Below are 23028 nucleotides of genomic sequence, written 5' to 3' on the forward strand. Positions count from 1 at the left end.
TGTTGTCAAGTTTTATTTAAATCAAGAAGTTGCCATGGAGAGACATGGGATTGATGTTGTGATCGTTGATGCTGTGATCTCCCTGTTGTACTCAGATATAACTTTTCTTAATATTCTCTGACAAGTTTCCATCCAGATGGATTCGAGGGAATTAGACTAATTGATGTATTCTCATTTAATTTATGTTCTTTTGTTAAGTGTTTGAAATTCATCAAATTATCACTGTATAATGTATATCTGCCAGAATATCATTAAATGATCTCACTGGTGGTCACAGGCAGGGTGTGTGTGTGTGTGTGTGTGTGTGTGTGTGTGTGTGTGTGTGTGTGTGTGTGTGTGTGTGTGTGTGTCTGTGTGTGTGTGTGTGTGTGTGTGTGTGTGTGTGTGTGTGTGTCTGTCTGTCTGTCTGTGTGTGTGTGTGTGTGTGTGTGTGTGTGTGTGTGTGTGTGAGTGAGTGAGTGAGTGAGTGAGTGAGTGAGTGAGTGAGTGAGTGAGTGAGTGAGTGAGTGAGTGAGAGAGAGAGTGAGTGAGTGTCACATTAAGTGTTTCATTAACATCTCAGCTTGCATACACGCGTGTATTTACCCAGCCAATAAGAGAGCAAATAGACTCATATCTGTTTCGCTAGCCGTGTAATAATAGCTCTATTATGATTTACTTTGCTGCTACGTCATCCTCATAAGATGCCTTCAGAAATATGAAAGTTCTCAAATACTTAAACTAAAATGTTCCTCGATGGCATAAACATTTTTTCATCTAACCTTTATCTATCCAGGTTAGGCTCATTGACCCTTAGATGTTGGCTACATGCATGTCTCTATAGATTTTTTTTAAAATATATATAAATATAGGCAGTTAACACATACAGTTAGGTCCGGAAATATTTGGACAGTGACACAATTTTCATAATTTTGGCTCTGTACACCACCACAATGGATTTGAAATGAAACAATCAAGATACAATTGAAGTGCAGACTTTCAGTTTTAATTCAAGGGGTTGAACAAAAATATTGTATGAAACGTTTAGGAATTGCAACCATTTTTATACACAGTCCCCTATTTTCAGGGGCTCAAATGCAATTGGACAAATTAACATAATCCTAAATAAAATGTTAATTTTTAATACTTTGTCGAGAATCCTTCGCAGGCAATGACTGCCTGAAGTCTGGAACCCATGGACATCACCAAATGCTGGATTTCCTCCTTTGTGATGCTTTGCCAGGCCTTTACTGCAGCTGTCTTCAGTTGTTGTTTGTTCATGGGTCTTTCTGCCTTTAGTTTTGTCTTCAGCAATTGAAATGCATGCTCGATTGACTCAGCCATTGCAGAATTTGTTTATATGTTTTGGGTCATTGTCCATCTGTACTGTGAAGCGCCGTCCAATCAACTTTGCTGAATTTGGCTGAATCTGAGCAGACTGTATATCCCTAAACACTTCAGAATTCATCCAGCTGTTTCTGTCTTCTGTCAGATCATCAATAAACACAAGTGACCCAGTGTCATTGGAAGCCATGCATGCCCATGCCATCACACGTGTTTTATAGATGATGTGGTATGCTTCGGACCATGAGCAGTTCCAAGCCTTCTCCATACTTTTTTCTTCCCATCATGCTGGTACAGGTTGATCTTAGTTTCATCTGTCCAAAGAATGCTGTTCCAGAACTGGGCTGGCTTTTTTAGATGTTTTTTGGCAGTCTAATCTAGCCTTTCTATACTTGAGGCTTATGAATGGCTTGCACCTTGTGGTGAACCCTCTGTATTTGCTCTTGTGAAGTCTTCTCTTTATGGTAGACTTGGATAATGATATGCCTACCTCCTGGAGAGTGTTCTTCACTTAGCTAGATGTTGTGAAGGGGTTTTTCTTTACCATGTGAAGGATGCTGCGATCATCCACCACTGTTGTCTTCTGTGGACATTCAGGCCTTTTTGTGTTGCCGAGCTCACTAGTGCGTTATTTTTCTCTCAGAATGTACCAAACTGTTGATTTGGCCACTCTTAATGTTGCTGCTATCTCTCTCTGGATTTTTTTGTTTTTGCAGGATGTAAGGATGCCCTGTTTCACTTGCATTGTGAGCTCCTTTAACTGCATGTTGTGCGTTCACAGCATATATTATTTTACATGACAGCCTATGCAAAACATAAATGTATGATTATAGTCCTTAAGGCCCGATGCTGCATATACGCAACATTAGCATTTCAGGGGACTATACCTTCTTCAAAAATGAATATTTCTCTGGACATCTGATGAGCATTGAATATTGAATATTTGTCTTCATGGATCTCTGGACATCCTATGAGCATTTTGCATCCATTGAATTGAAAGACTCTTTTGCCACGGTATTGTCAATTTTTCTTTTGGAAATTTAAGCTTGTAAAATGTATTTTCAAATCATAATGCCAAGATTGGTAATCTACCAGTCTTACATCAGCTCGCTTGAGGTGTGTCCTAAAAATAATTTGCGACGCAGCTGTTTATGACAACATTTTTTACAGCGGAAAAATGAAAAAAGGTGAAATGTGAACCCACTACCCAATATTATGCCATAAAATGCATATGCCATATCTCAGAATTGATTGGGCTTCCCTATCATAGAATTGATTGGGCTTCCCTATCATAGTCTGTTCGCTGTGACAGATATTATTATTTTTTGCTGTGTTCTAGAGTCTCTACAGTATCACTACAGTGAGAGACAGGGTGTAACCTGTGATGTTGCTCTTGTTTTTGTTCTCTGAGTGAGAGAGAGAGAGAGGAGCACACATTAACAGACAGTCCTCCAGAGAGGTTAAGACACTCATTTCCCAAATGTAGATTCCTGGACCATTTTAGTCCTTGACTAAATAACGCTTTAAATTGAGATTCTTCCTTAATAATAATAATAATGCTTTTATTTTCGCTGTTCATAGTACTCAAAGACACACATTTCATGGAGAGAACAATAATAGATAGATACATAAAAAAGGAAAACAAAAGCACAGGCAGAAATAATATTTCTCAGACATAAAAAACAAAAATCAAATGTTCAATAGTTGCATTATCATTCCTGTGTAGGTTGTATGTTTTAGGTTTCTATTTTGAATTTCAAAATGTCAAATTAACTGAATGTGTTTATTGCTAAAAATACTTGGTGTGTTTGACACCCCTGGTCTTGGATGAATCTGTGCCTTGAGAGTCAGCCCTGCCACTGCTTCTCCTCTTCTGCCATCTCATCATGCTCATTTGTTGTCTGCATTGTTTATGATTGTTGTTTATGATCCTACCATACATTTCTGCCCTGTGGTGATGTGTTTTATGCTCATATAAAAAGGGTTTAAGATTGGTAAAAAGTTTCCCTTTGTGTTTCTAGTTTGTGAAATATACACTCATTGAGTTGTTTGGTCAGTTTTCACGACTTGCTGCTGTGCTACTAAAGTAGCTGAAGTTGCAGCAGAGAGATATGTTTATAATAAAAAAATTATATTAAAACAAGAAGAGATACATTTCTAAAGTGAATGTGTTTGTGGGTGTTTTAGGACAGATGTGGATTTAACCTTGGTAAGAGCATGTATGTTTATTTAAATGATTGGCCAGAGGCACAGAGTGGATATATATATATATATATATATATATATATATATATATATATATATATATATATATATATATATACACATATATATATACATGGTTGTTTCAACGTTGTCTCTCGAACATTCTATCATCTACAGTATTCAAAGAATATTGACATTGTTACGGTTGGATATACAAAACAAAGTTTTGGGAAGTATATGAAATATGCATCTGGGAAATTGGTTTGGACAAAGCTACATCATGACTACGTGATGAATGTTTTAGGAAGCTAATTTTGGAAGCTGTAACATTAGATTTTCACTGATTTTCTTTCAACAGCACAGAGAATAAGTGTGATGAGCACACAGACACACACGTACACACACACATTCTCTCTCGTTCCCTTTCTCTCTCTCTCACAGACATCCACACACACACACACATTCTCTCTCGTTCCCTTTCTCTCTCTCTCACAGACATCCACACACACACACACATTCTCTCTCGTTCCCTTTCTCTCTCTCACACAGACACAGCTTGTTTTAACTGCTCTATAACGAGTGCAATGATGCTATTTGTTTATACTCACTATACCTCTCTCTCTCTACCTCTCTCTCTCTCTACCTCTCTCTCTCTCTCTACCTCTCTCTCTCTCTACCTCTCTCTACCTCTCTCTCTCTACCTCTCTCTACCTCTCTCTCTCTACCTCTCTCTCTCTCTACCTCTCTCTACCTCTCTCTCTCTCTACCTCTCTCTCCCTCTCTCTCTCTCTACCTCTCTCTCTCTCTACCTCTCTCTCTCTCTACCTCTCTCTCTCTCTACCTCTCTCTCTCTCTACCTCTCTCTCCCTCTCTCTCTCTCTACCTCTCTCTCTCTCTCTACCTCTCTCTCTCTCTACCTCTCTCTCTCTCTCTACCTCTCTCTCTCTCTCTACCTCTCTCTCTCTCTCTACCTCTCTCTCACTATACCTCTCTCTACCTCTCTCTCTCTCTACCTCTCTCTCTCTCTACCTCTCTCTCACTATACCTCTCTCTACCTCTCTCTCTCTCTCTACCTCTCTCTCTCTCTCTACCTCTCTCTCTCTCTCTACCTCTCTCTCTCTCTCTACCTCTGCTCTCAATTAAATTCAGTTAAATTCAATGGGCTTTATTGGCATGGGAAACAATTACAAGTGAAATTACAAATAAACAAAAATGAAATAACCAAAATATAAAAGTAAACATTACACACAAGAATAGTCAATCAAAAGAATTAGATCAAAAGAATAGTAAACGTAAAACAATGTGAACGTTTTGGCATTTTGCATTCAATGTGCAAGTAGTTAAAGTACTATAGGAAAAATAGATAAATAGTTAAATAATGGTTGTATTTACAGTTGTGTTTGTGCTCCACTGGTTGCCCTTTTCCTCTGGCAACAGCGCTAACAAATTTTACTGCTGTGATGACACACTGTGGTATTTCGCCTAGCAGATATGGAAGTTTATCCAGGTTTGATTTGTTTTCAAATTCTTTGTGGGTCTGTGTAATCTGAGGGAAATACACTCACCAAACACTTTATTAGGAACACCTGTACACGTTCTCATCCATGCAATTATCTAATCAGCCAATCGTGTGGCAGCAGCGCAATGCATAAAATCCTGCAGATACGGGCCAGCAGCTTCAGGTAATGTTCACGTCAACCATCAGAATGGGGAAAACATTTGATTTCAGTGATTTTGACCGTGGCATGATTGTTGGTGCCAGACGCGCTGGTTTGAGTATTTTCAAAACTGCTGACAACAGTCTGTAGGGTTTACTCATAATGGTACAATAAAGAAAAAACATCCAGTGAGCAGCAGTTCTGTGGACGGAAATGCCTTGTTGATGAGAGAGGTCAACGGAGAATGGTCAGACTAGTTCGAACTGACAGAAAGGCTACGGTATCTCAGACAACCACTCTGTACAATTGTGGTGAGCAGAAAAGCATCTCAGAATGCACAATGCGTCGAACCTTGAGGCGGATGGGCTACAACAGCAGAAGGCCACCTCGGGTTCCACTTCTGTCAGCCAAGAACAGAAAGCTGAGGCTGCAGTGGGCACAGGCTCACCAAAACTGGGCAGTTGAAGACTGGAAAAACTTAGCCTGGTCTGATGAATCTCGATTTCTGCTGAGGCACACAGATGGTGGGGTCAGAATTTGGCGCCAACAGCATGAATCCATGGACCCAACCTGCCTTGTGTCAACAGTCCAAGCTGGTGGAGGTGGTGTAATGGTGTAGGGAATGTTTTCTTGGTACACTTTGGGCCTGTTAATACCAATCAATCATCGCTTGAATGCCATAGCCTATTTGAGTATTGTTGCTGACCATGTGCATCCCTTCATGGCCACAATTTACCCATCTTCTAATGGCTCCTTCCAGCATGATAATGCACCATGTCACAAAGCAAAAGTCGTCTCGAACTGGTTTCATGAACATGACAATGAGTTCAGTGTTCTTCAGTGGCCTTCCCAGTCAACGAATCCAATAGAACACCTTTGGGATGTGCTAGAACGGGAGATTCACAGCTTGAAAGTGCACCTGAAAAATCTGCAGGAATTGCATGATGCAATCATGTCATCATGGACCAGAATCTCAAAGGAATGTTTCCAACATCTTGTGGAATCAACGCTACAAAGAATTGAGGCTGTTTTGAGAGCAAAGGGAGGCCCTACCCAGTATTAGTATAGTGTTCCTAATAAAGTGTTCAGTGAGTGTATGTGTCTCTAATATAGTCATACATTTGGCAGGAGGTAAGGAAGTGCAGCTCAGTTTCCACCTCATGTTGTGGACAGTGTGCACATAGCCTGTCATCTCTTGGGAGCTAGGTCTACCTATGGCAACCTTGCTCAATAGCAAGACTATGCTCACTGTCTGTACATAATCAAAGCTTTTCTTAGTGTTGGATCAGTCACAGTGGTCAGGTATTCTGCCACTGTGTACTCTCTGTTTAGGGGCAGATAGCATTCCAGTTTGCTTTGTTTTTTGGTTGATTCTTTCCAATGGGTCAAGTAATTATCTTTTAGCTTTCTCATCATTTGGTTTTCTCAAAATCTACTCTCTCTAACCTCTCTCTACCTCTCTCTCTCTAACCTCTCTCTCTCTAACCTCTCTCTACCTCTCTCTCTCTAACCTCTCTCTACCTCTCTCTCTCTAACCTCTCTCTACCTCTCTCTACCTCTCTCTACCTCTCTCTACCTCTCTCTCTCTCTACCTCTCTCTCTCTAACCTCTCTCTCTCTCTCTAACCTCTCTCTCTCTCTCTAACCTCTCTCTCTACCTCTCTCTCTCTAATCTCTCTCTCTACCTCTCTCTACCTCTCTCTCTCTAACCTCTCTCATTCTCTACTCTCTCTCCCTCTGCTCTCTCTACCTCTCTCTTCCTCTACCTCTCTATCTTCCTCTACCTCTCTCTTCCTCTCCCCCTCTACTCTCTCTACCTCTCTCTTCCTCTACCTCTCTCTTCCTCTCCCCCTCTACTCTCTCTACCTCTCTCTCCCTCTCTCTCTACCTCTCTCTCTTCCTCTCCCCCTCTACTCTCTCTACCTCTCTCTCTCTACCTCTCTCTCCCTCTCTCTCTCCCTCTCTCTCTACCTCTCTCTCTTCCTCTCTCTACCTCTCTCTCTCTACCTCTCTCTCCCTCTCTCTCTACCTCTCTCTCTTCCTCTCCCCCTCTACTCTCTCTACCTCTCTCTCTCTACCTCTCTCTCCCTCTCCTTTTTTTTACGTTATTTTGTTGGTATTAAAGGCTGCATCCAAAAAAGAAAACAACAATAGTAAGAATAATAAACATGGCCAATTCGCAAGTGCCTCTGCTCTGTCATGCTCTCTTCGCCAACACCTGACCATGACTATCAGATCAATTGAAAAACATCACAAACATCACCGCATTCACTTCGCTCTCCTTGCTCCGCAGCCCTGCAATTTCTCTGTTGTGCACAATGGATAAAGGCACGGCCGCTTTCTAGATGTCTGGCTTTTTTTCGAGCTCGGGATCACGGAAATGTCTTTGATGTCGGGCTTGGGGCTGTGCTCAGGCCTCATCTCAACGGGTCGTGTCGGGCTCAGGCTTGCATTATCAGGCCCATTTAAAAACTCGAACCCACGTGACTTTGAAAGTGCTTAAAGGGATAGGACACTCCCAAATCAGTCTCTGATTTCCTTCCCACCCTTTCAGTCTGATGTATCTCTCTATCTCTCTGTGTACAATAAAGGTGTGTTCAAACTCAAACTCTCTCCCTCTTTCTTAGGTGGATACCATAGTGACTCTGGGTGGTCTTGCGGGGAGGTTTGACCAGAGCATGGCTACAGTGGAGACCCTCTACCACGGCCTCTCTATGACAAAGCTGCCCCTGGTGGTTATTCAGGGATGCAGTCTGGCCTATCTGCTCAGACCGGTAACTATAGGAGTATGCATGAGGACACACACACACACACACACACACACACCCTCCTCCTCCTTCACACACCCCTCTCTCTCTCTCTATCTCTCTGTATAATCATGCTGCATATAATCGTTGAATTATCAGCACCTGCATTTCTTATTAAAGAAATTAACACCCCGACAACTTCACACCCAATATCTTTATTCATCACCTTAAGGGCACACACACACACACACACACACACACACAAACACACACTCTCCCTTCTCTTTGTTCTCCTATTGCCCTAATGTATTGTTGTTGAGAGTATGTCATTTGCTTCTCCAATTTAGTTTTCCGTCATATCCCCGCTCCTTCACTCTCTCCCTGTTGTCAGTTGATTGAGTTTACAAGTGGGTTGAACAAGGTCATTTTCCATATGATGTTTTTGCCAGAGCGACATTACCACATACACGGCTCTGTGGCGCTTTACTGTCACACCTACAACTTCGCTGCTGTCACTCTCCCCCACCCCCTCTCTCTAATTCTCACTCCCCCCACTCTGCCCCCCCCCCCTTCCTCCCCCTCTCTCTCTCTGAGTTGTTTGTCATTGTTCCAAAGACATGTTGTAATTTATTGCTTCTTAAGCCGACACCGCCAATTAATCTTACTTCAGCGACGGTAAATTAAGCTTGTTTGTCACCACAGTGCTGATGCGGGGACAACTGACGAACGTACGTGGTTTTACACAGAAAGGTGAACGCCACCTTCCAAGGACCCAATGTTGTTTGTTAAAGACCCCTTTTGATAAAAGTACCTCAATATACAACCATTTTGGTCCGAAATACGCAATTTAGTTAAAAAAAAAAAAAAAGAAGAGATATATTGACCCAAAGTCTAAATCCTTCAAATCTGTGCATCAGGTGAATTCTCTCCCCGCCCCATCAAACCTCAAACCTTTTTTGGAAACAGGTAACACCCCCCTCAAATAGACGTTAGTAGTGTGTTGCAAGCCTGTAAGATCAGAGAAGAGCCACCGTTGTGCCCACAAGGCTTTGAAATATCATAGCCCACTTCATTTGTTCCATATTTTAACAATCAGCATTTCTTACAGCACAACTTTATGTTTACCTTGTCAAAATGATATTTTCAATAGGGTAACGGGAAATCTACTGATTAGGAAACAGTGATAGCAAAAATGCTACACCGTTGTGGGAGAGACAATACATTAAACTAATCTGTCCCATGTCTGCCGCTCTCCGTGCAGAACAGGGGGAACTGGAGACCGATATGTAAAGCAACAATGACAAGGAATAGATGCATACATACATACCAAATCAGTTATTTGTTAATAATATTGGACACTACTGTCCCTCAGGCTATGCGCCTTCACGTAATGGCATCTGCATTTGTCTTACAAAGGTATTATCGTCAGGCAGGATAACAGAGGGAAGTTTTATTAATTCAGAGCTGCTCTGTCTGCATCAATGCTGGTGGTGTTGGAGCTGCTCTGTCTGCATCAATGCTGGTGGTGTTGGAGCTGCTCTGTCTGCATCAATGCTGATGGTGTTGGAGCTGCTCTGTCTACATCAATGCTGATGGTGTTGGAGCTGCTCTGTCGCTGTTGGCCATTGTTCCACCGACCACGGCTGGGGGTTGTTGCCGCCCACTGTCTAGTATATTCATTACAGTGTTGATTTACCTGAAAAGATCAGATTGCCAGGTGTACCATGTGACACACGACTATTTTCACCCCTCTGGAGGGGGTCTTTAAAGATACATTTGTAGTTCTGGTGTTTGAGATGTTGAATGGATCTCTTCATTGGTTTTTCGGGAACGCACACACTCACAAGCGCACACACATTCACACACACACTCTTTCTATATATAATATGATATATATTGTAGGCCACAATTCAATACTTTTCAATACTTTCAATACTGATAATCCTGGCCATAGACTTTTTCATGTGATATGAATGTGTGCCAGCTGCTGTTTATAGTAATAAGTCTTGTTCTCTCCTCATCATGACTTTTTGACAGACAGCTAAACGCCTTATCACCATGCAGGAGTCAAGAACCTGGTCTTTATCCACTTTTATGATGACAGGTTGAAACTACAGAGAAACAAACAAATAGTTTAAATACTTAAATGCTCGTTTTGGTCGCCAGCCGCATAGGACCAAATGCTCTCTGGGAATGTCCTGTAATTCAACGCTTTTGGAACCAGGTCCCTATCTTAGAAATAACAGTGGCCTTCTATATGCTATACTGGCATTCTATATGCTATACTGGCATTTTATATGCTATACTGGCATTCTATATGCTATACATACTGGGTGACCCTTCACAGGTTGCCCATTGTGGTACTTCAGATTTGATCCTGACTAGCATTATGGTTGGAAAGCAGATTTTAATGAGGGAGGTGGAAGACATCAGGGTGGCCCTTCTTTTCAAGACTGCTAACAGAACTTGGTAAAGTTGCTGCTTACAAGCAAATATCTCACAGAGGGAATAACAGGGGAGAAAAATATATCTGTAAATGGGGGAAATATATTATAAATATATTATGCACATTAGTAGCAGGGATTGATCCCTGGAGGTGGTGTTAGCACAATAACTTATAGATGCTGTTATGTGCTGTTTCACCTTTTGGGGGCGCTGTGGCGGTGGTCGTGGGGGTCTGTCATTGGGAGCCCTTTTGCAGAAACTTGGTTTGCAGTGGGGGGGCTCTATGGGCACTGGCGGTTCGCCCATCGTCGCAGCTGGGGGGACTATTTTTCTTTATGCTAGGAGTGTTAAATAGTGACTACAGAATATTATGCTTAGGCACCCAAGGGTCCATTTTGGTGTTTATTTTTTTATTTTTTTATTTTTTTGTACATGCTGTGCTTTCTTTTTGTTTTTGTGTTGTGCTGAAAAAACGTACAATATTAATAAACTTTAAATCATAAAAAACAAATGTCCACTGCTGTGTGCACCGGCGCCTCATATTTTTACAATACTTAATGTTGCAGTAGCCTATTCTCAATGTCTCATTTCCACAGAGCTCAATATTACAGTGTTACAGTAGCCTCCTCAAACTTAAACCAATGGCTTATTTTCAAGATGGGTTTATCTGTGGGCATCTGGTTGGAACCAAAAATATTTATTAACCAATATACTCATAAGTCTGATACAAGTATTTGTTTATAACCCTTAAAATATGTTTTTTTGCGCAAATCACATGCAGGCCTGATTGGACCACCCGACGGGCCAGTTCCGGGCCGGTTTCTTTGATGCCCCGGCTCTAGATAATACACAAGTATAATCTGCAGCTAGCATACACTTAGTAAAGAATGTTACCAGTCCAAACTCAATATGAATTAAAGTAGAGCCATTATACACTAAGTTAGGAGTAGCTGAATGGGCTCAGCTACAACTACCAGCTTTGCTAAGCATACACATTCAGAGAGACACAAAAGTATTCATCTGAAGATATACAGTAACAACAAATGTCAGCATAGATACAATGCTAAGAATATCTAATGTGCCCACTTGGGACATAACAATTCTTTAGTCTTTAGTCCTCTGGAATGAGTAACAGAATACGTAGGTTCGGACACTAGTGCACAGATAGTCTCTCAACGACAGACTCAGAGAGCTCTGCACACTCCACATTTCTGTCAAACATACCTTGTTCAATGGTTACTGAGTGGCCAGAAGTGGGTGGGCTGTTGATGTTCAAAATTAAATGACTGACAGGTTGTAGCACCAACTCTAAGATGAAAAACAACAGCGTGGGGGAGGAGCTTTGAATTTGATCCAATCACGTTGGATTATTTTTAGGGGCGTCAACCTCCGAATGCAGTATATGGATAACAGGCATTGGGCTTGAACAGACTAGAGTACAGGCAGGAACAGTTTGTCTGTGCAGTCTCAAGTTGGACAATGAAGTGCAATTGACTGTACGGCTTGAAAACATGGCGGTGACAACATGGCGGCAATTGAAATCCTCAATATTGAATGTGAACCTATGAATTATCTTTGAATAATCACCACATAACACAACCATCAACTGTAACATCAACCATCATAACATCAACCATCAAAATACATGCTTTTTTACCTGATGCCCTTTCAGGAGAGAACAGGTCTGGGGTCAGCAGATTGCTGATTTAACTGATGGAGTGAACTTCAGCAGGTGTGTGGGAGAAGGTGGATAGATGTGATATTCAGACGAAAAGCCTCAAATACAACTACGGTACACAGATGAACCCTGACATTCTTTGCGACTACAGGAAAAAAATCATATTTTTAGAATATTGAAAATTAAGAAATACATTGGGTAGAGAAATGGTGTTAGTATTCTATGTTTTCTGTAGCTATGTAGAGCAACGACTGTAAATGTCGTCTTTCGCTGAAGATGAAGTAGTCTACTCTCGTCATATATATACATACGACATATACCAGTATAAATAATCCTAAATCTCTAATCTAATCTAATCTCTAATCTATCTTTCTCAACTCTCTTTCTCTCTCACACACCCTCATTCCGTGTCCAAGTATCATATGTTTGTGAAAGGGCTGTAGAATCGCAGGAAGGTGAAAGTCTCTCACCTTGTGTTAGCGAAGATTTTTTATGTCTTCTTGTATCACTTATACACACCCAGACACACACACACACACACACACACACACACACACACACACACACACACACACACACACACACACACACAAAGCCCGAGGCTGAGTTTATCATAATACCAAGAGCTGAAGATTTTTTTCTTTTCTCAGTTTCCCTCCTTCAGGAGTCTGAAACTTTCTCTCTTTCTCTCCCTCCGGCACGCTAACTTTACCAAAGCCAAGGACTTTTTGGCCCACCACCACTCTCTGTCATCGGGGGACAAAAGAGAACTTTGTTATTTTATTGATTTATTTGTATTATTTTACCAGCTATGTTGTATATAATATATTTGAGTGAGTGTGTGTGCGTGCATGCTTATCTCTGGGAGTGTGCAGTCTCACCTCCTCTTTACCTTAGTGTTTGTGTGTGTGTGTGTGTGTGTGTGTGTGTGTGTGTGTGTGTGTGTGTGTGTGTGTGTGTGTGTGTGTGTGTTTGATAGGAAGGTGCAAATTGTAATTATCACATTTCAACTTATGGGATTTCAGTTTCACACCACGCTATTGACTGAGACTGTGTGACAGAGGTTGGAAGACTTGCTAGCACTTCGAGAACAAAATCAAGCTTCTAATTAGGTAGTGTGTGGAGGTTTCTGCTGTTCAGCACTAATACAACTCTGCCTGGTAACAATGATAAAAAAATAAAAAAAGGCAACATCTTGGTAACTGATTTTCTCTCTCTCTTTCTCTCTCTCAGGGTAAGAGACACAGTCTGGGGGTGAATACAGGACTGGAGGGGCAGTGGTGCAGTCTGATACCAGTGGGAGGACCCTGTCAGACACACACCACCGGACTCAAATGGAACTTAGGTGAGCCCGTCCCCACACACCACACATACATAGTGTGCTGTGCTTCTGTCCCACCTGGACTAGAAGTTTGTGTATTGCAGCCAGCATGTGTGTAGCAGGGGACACACAGTTGATGGAGCAGTAGTATAGACTTACTATACTTACATTCAACTCTTGAATTTTATCCAAAGCGACTTACAATAAGTACATTTGTCTAAGTAAGTGAATCAACTATACAACAGTCATCGTAAGTAAAACCTTTGATAAGAAGTGCCATCGGCAGTCACAGTATTAGTGCGTTTTCTTTCTTTTTTTGATTCCAAGTTCTGGTAACGTAGGGTGTTAGGGGGTGCAGAGGAGGAAGAGCCCAGGTGTACCCTAAAGAAATGGGTCTTGACAGTGGTGGGAAGCTCATTCCACCACTGGGGCGCCAAGACAGTGAAGAAGTGATGGCGGTGCCAAGCGGCCAGCAGAGATGGGAGAACATGTGATCAAGCTGGGGTTTTACCGCTCTGTAGATGCGAGCTGCTACTGAGAGTCAGTGAAGTGTGCGGAGGAGGGGGGTCACATGGGAGAATTTGGGGAGATTGAACGCCAGACGGGCTGCAGCGTTCTGGGTGAGAGGTCTGATGGCGGAGGCAGGGAGTCCGGCCAGAAGTGAGTTGCAGTACTCTAGGTGAGAGATGACAAGTGCCTGGACCAGGAGTTGCGCTGCTTCTCTCGTGAGCAATGGGCATATCCTTTGAATGTTGTTGAGAAAGAATCTACAGGAAGAGGGCCATCGCTGTGATGTTAGCCGCACAGGACAGTTGGTTGTCTAGGATCAACCCAAGATTCTTTGCTGTCTGGGAGGGGGACACAGTGGAGTTCTCCACCATGATGGAGAAGTCTTGAAGAGGGCAGCCAAATCTACTAGTGGTAGTAGCGATAGTACAAGATTGTGTGAAAGAGCTGCTAATGTCATAAGCCTTCTTTAAAAAGTAGGTGACAAAGTCATCTGCAGAGGAGGGAGGGGGAAAGGAAGGTGGGTTGATGAATGTGGCAAACAGTTTCCTTGGATCAGAGGCAGAAGATTTAATTAGAATGGTAGAATAAAGCTTTGGCAACAGTCACAGAGGAGGAGAACTTCAGTAGGAGAGAGTGATAAGGTGCTAGGTCATCAGGATGGTCAGTTTTCTTCCATTTCCTCTCAGCTGTTCGAAGGCCTGTTCAGACAGCTGGGAGGAGAGGATCTTGCTGGCCTAGAGAAGAGTGGACACAGAGTCAACGAAGGAGAGAGTGGATATGAGGATGGAGGAGGGAAAAAAATTGAGATGGATTCAGTCAAGGGTAGGGACGATAGAACAGAGGAAGAGAGAGAGTCGGGAGAGAGGGTCCGCAGGTTGCAGCGGGTAGTAACATAATGGGTAGAGTTTGAGTGGGAGGGGATGGATTTGAGGGGAAGGGAGAAGAAAGTGATGGTCAGAAACCGGAAGAGGGGTAACAATAAGGTTGGAGGTGATAACGAGGAGATAAGGTTCAGAAATCTAGAACAACTGAAACTGATTTGAACAACTGAAACAACTGAAACGGATTTTCTGATTTGATGTTGAAGTCACCCAGGAGAGTGAGCGGTGTGCCGTCCTCAGGGAAGAAGCTGAGAAGGACATCCATCTCATCTAGGAAGTCACCAAGCTGACCTGGGGGGTGATGGATAACAACAATGTGAAGTTTGACAGAGAAAGTAACAGAAGCAGCATGGAATTCAAACAAGGATATGGACAGGTGTGATAGAGAAAGAACATTAAATGTCCACTTAGGTAAGATGAGGATCCAGATGCCAACCCCTTGACCAGAGGCTCTAGAGGTGTGAGAAATGAAGTAGGCAGCGGAGAGTGCTACTGGAGTAGGCTTGTTTTCTAATGTGATCCATGTCTCAGTGAGAGCCAGGAAGTGGAGGGATTTAAATTAGGCAGAGCATACGATAGCCTCTGCTTTCCTGACTGCTGACTGGCAGTTCCAGAGTCCTCCGGCAACAGCAAGATCAAGACATCTTGAGTGTGTGGGGTACAGCAGATTGGATTGGTTGCTGCGGCGAGGTAGAGTGCCTTGTCGAAGTACCCTACAGAAAGGTGAAATAGCAGGGGTGGGGAGAAAAACACATGATAGCAGGTGAGATTCAATTGAAGGATTCTAAAGCAAAAAGGAATATAGGTAGCGCTGATGACAAAAACGCCGAAAGCAAATATTCAGCTGCGTGGCCCTTCTCTGTCCTTCCTCGACGGACTCCCACAGATAGACTCCCTTGGCTTTGTGTGCAGAGGCTGAGAAGAAGAGGCTGATGCTATAGCTGCCACTGTCAGATCAGATCAGTGAGGCTTAAAAGGGCAATTCACAGATTGCTGATTGCTAAGCAGAGGTGTAAACCCCTCCCACTTATCAGCAGTCCTCAAGACAGTAATTAGCCCACAAACTATCAGTCTACACCTTCAAAAACTATCTATTGAAAACAATAATAAAAGATTTTCAACAGAAACTAGACAGATACTAGCCAGAAACTGACAGACTAACCAATCCCACTTGTCACAACTGACAAAGTAACTAGCAAATCACACTTTGAATTCAATTCAAATACAGAAGCTCTGCTCAACCAATCCTGAGGAAACAGAAGATTCCACAGCTCTAGACAAATGTACATAGACTCTGTCACTTCCAAGAGTTACATGCTGTCAGAAGACAACGACAGGCAACACACACACACACATACACACACAGTGTCAGCCAGCTTCAAACTCTTCCACAGAGTGTCTTACAGAAAGTAAAAAAACACCATCCTCTTCCCCCGTCTGTCCCCCTGTAGTTGTTCCCGGTTGTAAGCCCTGTGGCCAGCTGTGCTCTTAATGAGTTGGCACAGACCACCGCACGACTGATACAGGGGGGGACCTTTGCCGTCTGTCGGTGGATTACATAATGTGTCATTGTCTCTCATGGGGTGTTCTGGCTCCCAGGAATGTGTGCGTGCGTGCATGCGTCCGTGCGTGCGTGTCCCAGCACTATTTATTAGTAAGGCTGTCAAAGGTAAAGTGTTAATTCCTGAGATTCAAATTAATTCCATAACGGCCGTTTGTTTTTTTTATGCCGTTAACACATTTTCACCAGTTTGTACAATAGTTTTATTTTCCGCTGAGCACGTACATGGATTTTTTTATTTTTTTTTAAATGTTATATGACATGCTTAATGGAGTGACTAATGGAGAAGGACACGCCAACTGACGCTGATAAGTGACTAACACAGCATTTAGCCAAGGGGTTTTCAAAGCCATTCTCCACGTCTGAGAGGATCAGCCTCAGCAAGGCGCTTGGCAGATTCACAGATGATATTGATCAACCGTCGGTGGTTATTTGTTGCAGCAGGTGATTTGTAGATCAGTGATTGTGCACAGCGCCTGGTTCCATCGACCCTCTCTCAGGGACAGTATCAGACGCAGTGCAAAGGGCAGTAGTCTTGCTGCAGAAAGGGCAGTAGTCTTGCTGCAGAAAGGGCAGTAGTCTTGCGTGCGCCATCTGTGCCGAGTGAGGTTAGCTTGTCTTCTATGTCCATGTTCCATTTTGATATAGGCCTAGTTCTTGTCTTGACAGTTAACCAAGTTAGTACAGCATTTCAATCAGAAACATCGGGGACTTATTGTTGAGGAATTTGTGTTGTTGTTGTTGGAGCTCTCAGCTGAGAAGATACATGCATCCCATCCCTATTATATATAGTAGCTTGTTATGTTGAATACCATGGATATGGGGGAGTAGATACAAGTTTATTTATTTATTTATTTCATTTAACTTTATTAACCAGTCACAGAGCTACAGAGACTTCACTGCTGGCTGTATTGTTATTGGCTGAGAAGATGCTGATAGAAACATCTGATGAAGATGATTTTGTCTCCCCTTTATGTGGCATCTTCAACCCAATGTAGAGTTGTTTTTTAATTAAAAAATCTTTAATTATGGCAACATTTCAAACCTAAATGGCAATTAATTTGTGATTAATCACAGCAAACCATACGATTGACTCAATGATTTGACAGACCTATTTATTAGTGGTTTGAACAGATACAATGTGGTGCATATTTACTCACCACACCTGTGAGGTCACCACTAGAAACAATAATGAGAGGGATTATGCATAAGAGACTCCTCCAGATTAACAATAAAACACATAATTAATCGCACCCATAATTAAAAAGGAGGAAAAAATTATTTCCCTTTGGGGTCGAGTGGAAGGATCAGAATATCTAATGAAAAATATTCATATGAAGGAAATAGTCACATATGAGTCGACCCTCAATATTTGAAGTTTGCGTGCGTGTGTGTGCGTGTGTGTGCGTGTGTGTGTGTGTGTGTGCGTGCGTGTGTGTGTGCGTGCGCGCGATCCAGTTTACTCTAAAAAAGGCAGTTGAATTCAACCCACAATCACTATATTCACAGTTAGACTCTTTAGAAGTCCATATACATGATGACTTAAAGAGACTATATCATGAATAATACATTATCTGTTTCATCAGGAGGCTGTGTTTGATTCTGTCAGCTGTGTGGGAGTCTGTGTCCTACAGGGAGTTAGTGGTAGGGTTTGGGGACTGTTTGAAATATTGCTCTTAAAAGAATGAAACACTTAGATGATTTATGTCACATTAAAAGTAACATTCTTTCGTTTCTGTAGTTTTATATTGAAAGATTTATTGTGGTATTGGAATAGGGGGAAATTCTGAATGAAACACTTGAGGAGAAACCCAGGCACAGAATGTACACACTTCTAGCTGATTCCGCAGATATAGTGGGTAACACTAGAAGCATCCTTCTATGAAGGTTATGTATATTCTCATGAACCCTTTTAAACATCCATTAGGCATCTGTTAGGTATTCAAATCCATTATTAGGCCGTATACATCGATAAGGCCTTATAAATGCAGTCATAGAGAATTATGATTTATTGAATTCTTATCTTACTAAATAACTGGGATGTGTTTTCAATCCATCATAACAGAACTGCCTTTTTTCTTATTCCGTTTTTAATGAAGTTCTTTATTTGTCTCCATAAAGACTGGTTCAGGTGCTAGCCGAGACGAGACTAGCTATATTAGCAAGATCATTTCCGTTACATAATTCTCTGCCATCGTCATCAATACTGTGTCACTGTGTTTCATGACAACATTCTAAAACCGGGCAGTTTTGTCTCATCTCCTCTCAGCTGTTGTGTCTGAACCAGGCTTAAAGGTGCAATCTGTAATAACCCTAAACCAAACATCAATAAAGCTGGCTCCCGCCACTTTCTTATTTAACAGCTGAGGGATGGGGCTGGAGAAATGTAACCACTCTCAATTTTTATAGACAGAGATGCAAGTACTGACCACCCATACAAATGATAGTTTTAACCATATTTCGAAGATATACAGTGTTTGTTTACCATTTGTTGGCTTTGTTTACAAACAATGGAGTAAAACAATCTTATGTTTTGGGTTCTGATGGGGTAAGCTGAAAAGGCATTTAAAAGTTATATTCTTTGGGCACTTAGTGGCGTAGCACGCTAATGCGCATACCACGTAATCGCAAGGTTCCTGGTTCGATTCCGACCCTCGACATATCTTGCATGTCATCCCTCCTCTCTCTCCCATCCTTCCTGTCAAGCTCTACTGTCTCTATCCCAATAAAAGCAGAAATGCCCTAAAAACATATTTAAAAAAAAATTAAAATAAAAGGTTATATTCTTCAAGAATTAATGTCTGTATATCATTCATTTAAAAGTCCATAAATGTATGTACCAGTTACAGATTGCCCCTTTAAGGTGCTATGAATATGTTTATATGGCTTTATTACTCTTCATAAGAGGGTAGTAGTGAGAGCAGTGTTACCATGGGGAGCACTGCAAGATACTGGACACAATGTGTAAAGTAAAAGAATACCCTATCACTCCTCATATACTTCCACTGTTTTAAAGCAGATACATTTCAAAACATGTAGGGCTTACTACATTAAAACGCATGACTGTAGATATAAAACAGAATTTAAATAGTATGCAGGTATTTTACCTTTTGGTTTCCACTCTCTCCTTATCTAATATTAGTTCAGTGTTGTGTTTATATATGCCATTTAGCTGACGCTGTTATTGCAGTAAGTGCGTACATTTCAGTATATATGGTCCCAGCGGGAATCGAACCCACAACCTAAGTGTTGTTAGCGCCATGCTCTACCAACTGAGCCACAGAGGACCACTGTGTTTGGCAATGATTCTCTGTTTGAGGGGTGGGCTCAGATGTGGACGGGTAGGAAGAGTTGATAAATAAATCATCTGAGAAAATACTAAATATTGCAGCATCTGTGATCTGCACTTGATACACACGCGCACGCGCACGCACACACTCACATACACACACACACACTTTTCACAAACATTTTAACCAAACTACCCAAAGCCCACTAATTAGTGACGTGTGTGCGTGCAAAATGTTAACTTGTTGATTAAAGACCCCCATTTCATAAGTAGGGCCCTATAAAATCAGTTTTATTTTTTCCCTTAGTCTGTTTTATTTTTCCCAATTTCTTTTTAAGAAAAGAAATTGTGAAAAGAAATTGAGGTAGTGTATTATTATTTCAACAATGCTAAACTCCACACCGTCAACACCTTGTCTATTGGAGAGGGTGCTGCTAACTGTTAGCCTGTGCTGTGGTAGCAACCGGAGAACCGGAGAACCGGAGAACCGGAGAACACTTCTGGCCTATGAGGACAACTCAGGGTAAGATGATATTTCACCTAAAATCGGCTAAACCATCCCTTTAAGGTTATAACCATATTTAAACCTAACACTCACATCTGGCATGACAACAATAGCTGTAGGGCCTGTGAAATAAAAACAGAACGAAATGCATTTCATGCAATAGTCTACATTTTACATGACTTTTTTTTCTGTGTGTATTTGACCACCTGTAGAGATTTGATATCAGCTCAAATCTGACCGGACTCCAGGGGGGGGTTGGGTCTCTGAGAAGGAATACAGACTGAAACGATGGTGCAGCCACCTGGCCGAGATGGGCAGGCCTGTCATTTGGGTATGACAGGGTACCCTCACTCCCCTCTGCCATACATGTCATCTTAATTGAGAAATTGCCATTGGTTCTGTTGTAGCCTACTCTTGCAAATGATGTCGGTAAAGAAGACGAATAAAATAGGATTACTGCAAGAATAAACACCGCTGTTTGCTGTGGGAATAAATGACTCACTTTGATTATAATTACAGGAACGCGTTGAAGTCGTTAATATTGTGTTAGAAAATGTGAGAGGGAAGATCTCAGCATACTGTATGAAATTAATATATTACTACATAACAAAATGATATAGTATGTTTAGCCTACTTCTGTGATTATAATCAAAGTACTTGATTAATCAGAGTAATTGATTATAAGGCTCTACATACTGTATCATTTTGTTATATAATAATGTAGTTCATACAGTATGCCTGAGATCTTCCCTCTCACATTTTCTAACGCAATTGTAACAACTTCAGTGTGTGTGTCATTGAGGTACAGGTAGCCTATCCGTTAGAATTAGTCAAAGGTCTCCTCTGGTGGAGTCTGAGTTGAGTTTAATAACACACACACACACACACACACACACCTCTCCCAATCACAGCTTGTAAACAGACAGTGAAGGGGCTGTACGTATCTGGATGCATGTCATCTGTAGCCAAGAGGAGAGTTGATGATTGTGATAGACAGACACAGACACAGACACAGACACAGACAGACTCAAAGATCTCCCCTGGTGGTTGTTTTGCTGAGGTGTTGTTTTGCCCCCCAAAAAACATGTGAAAAAGGCAAGTCGACTCACTACCACAGTCATGGTAACCGTGCTCTGCATTGATGAATTCATATAGAAAACACTGACTTCTACTGTACAGGTGCAGAGATGCAGATGAAGTACTCGGCAGGGAAATCAATTCATACATCTTAGCAGCTCTCTCTCTCTTTCTCCCTCCTTCTCACCCTTTTCCACTCTCTCTCTCTATCTCTACCTCGTTATTATGGTAATCACTATCACAAATCGCCCCCCCCCCCTATGTTTTTAAAGTGTGACTTATTTTTAAATTTCACCTCTTGTTAGGAAAAATACATTAAATTGGGTCTAATCAGATTCAAATTTCACTGGGGGAAATGAGGCTGTGTGTGTGTGTGTGTGTGTGTGTGTGTGTGCGTGTGTGCGTGTGTGCGTGCGTGTGTGCGTGTGTGCGCGCGCGCGTGGGAGTTGTCAGACTATAGCCTCAGGCCTTTGCACTATTTAGCATAGGATGAAAGACCCTGAGTTGAGTTTGATAACACACACACACACACACACACACACACCTCTCCCAATTACAGCTTGTAAACAGACAGTGAAGGGGCTGTACGTATCTGGATGGATGTCATCTGTAGCCAAGAGGAGAGTTGATGATTGTGATACACACACACACACACACACACACACACACACGCACACACACACACACACACACACATACACACAGAGGCATCTCTGCATATGTATAAGTCGTGGAGTTTGCTGTCCCTTTGGGTGGTGTTTTAATAAAGCCATTTGGGAATACAGAGGTATATGGGGGGGGGGGGGTAAGAGAGCAGCGAGTCACTGGGGACAGGGAGAGAGGGAGAGAAAGAAAGGGGGACGGGGGGAGAGAAAGCAGGGGGGAGACATCGAGAGGTAGAGAGTGATGGCAGGTAGACCTCCTCGTATCACAGTAGGTGACAGAGGCTATTATGTTTTTATGCAAAATATACACGTATTCTGTCTAAAACACACACGCAAACACTCTCTCTATCTCTCTCTCCCTCTCCCTCTCTCCCTCTCCCTCTCCCTCTCTCTCTCTCTCTCTCACACTCTGTCTCTAAGACACACTCACACACACACACACACACCCACCCACCCACACACACAGACTTGTGTATAAATCCTGGGCTGTAAGTGTAGCAGTGTCATCCATTCATCCTCTGAGGATGATGAGCACTGCAGAAAAGTTCTCTCCCCCTTGCTCACTTGTTTCAGGTCTGCTATAAAGCACGTCCCTCTCTCTTCCTCCCCCTCAGTCCCCAGGTAGTCTTTTTCAATCCTCCCTATGCTGTTCCTCGTCATTCTTCCTCAGCCTGCAGGTCTTATTACGATCTGCTCCTCTGGCTACCCGCGTATTTGTGTGACCTCATTCTGAGGGGTATTGTCTAGGGTATATATAAGGGCTTTTGGAAGGTGCATTCCTGACAGGGAACGTCACTGATGAAATCGTGAAGAATCAGGGAGAGCTGGATCACTGTGTAGAAAATGAAAATGTTTATATAAAGTAGTTTTTCCCCAACACTGTTCGTTTGATCATTATCTGGACACTGGGCTAGCCACAGTCAAATGGTTCAGCGCTGTCTGGGCTTTTCACTTCCTCTGGGTCACGTGATAAGGTCAAAGGTCAACGTACGGTAGCACCACGAGATATTGTTTATATACACTTCTCGTTGATATAGGTTTACGTTACATGCATGCTCGCAAGTGCATAAACACACTCTCTCTCTCTCACACACACACACACACACACAAATGTTGTGATATTATGAGTGATATTACTAATGTATGAGTATCGCTGAGGGTTTC

The 23028-nt window shown here is 42.2% G+C and overlaps 1 protein-coding gene across 1 annotated transcript in view; it reads left to right on the forward strand.

Moving 5' to 3' along the window:
- Positions 1-23028, forward strand: part of tpk1 (thiamin pyrophosphokinase 1) — a 70803-nt gene that overhangs the window by 29333 nt on the left and 18442 nt on the right. Inside the window, exons 7-8 of the mRNA XM_083670505.1 lie at positions 7813-7959; positions 13289-13400. Coding sequence (XP_083526631.1) covers positions 7813-7959; positions 13289-13400 — 259 coding nt within the window. The remainder of the gene's footprint in view (positions 1-7812; positions 7960-13288; positions 13401-23028) is intronic.

Source organism: Argentina silus (assembly GCF_951799395.1).
Source record: "Argentina silus genome assembly, chromosome: 1".
Classification (NCBI taxonomy): domain Eukaryota; kingdom Metazoa; phylum Chordata; class Actinopteri; order Argentiniformes; family Argentinidae; genus Argentina; species Argentina silus.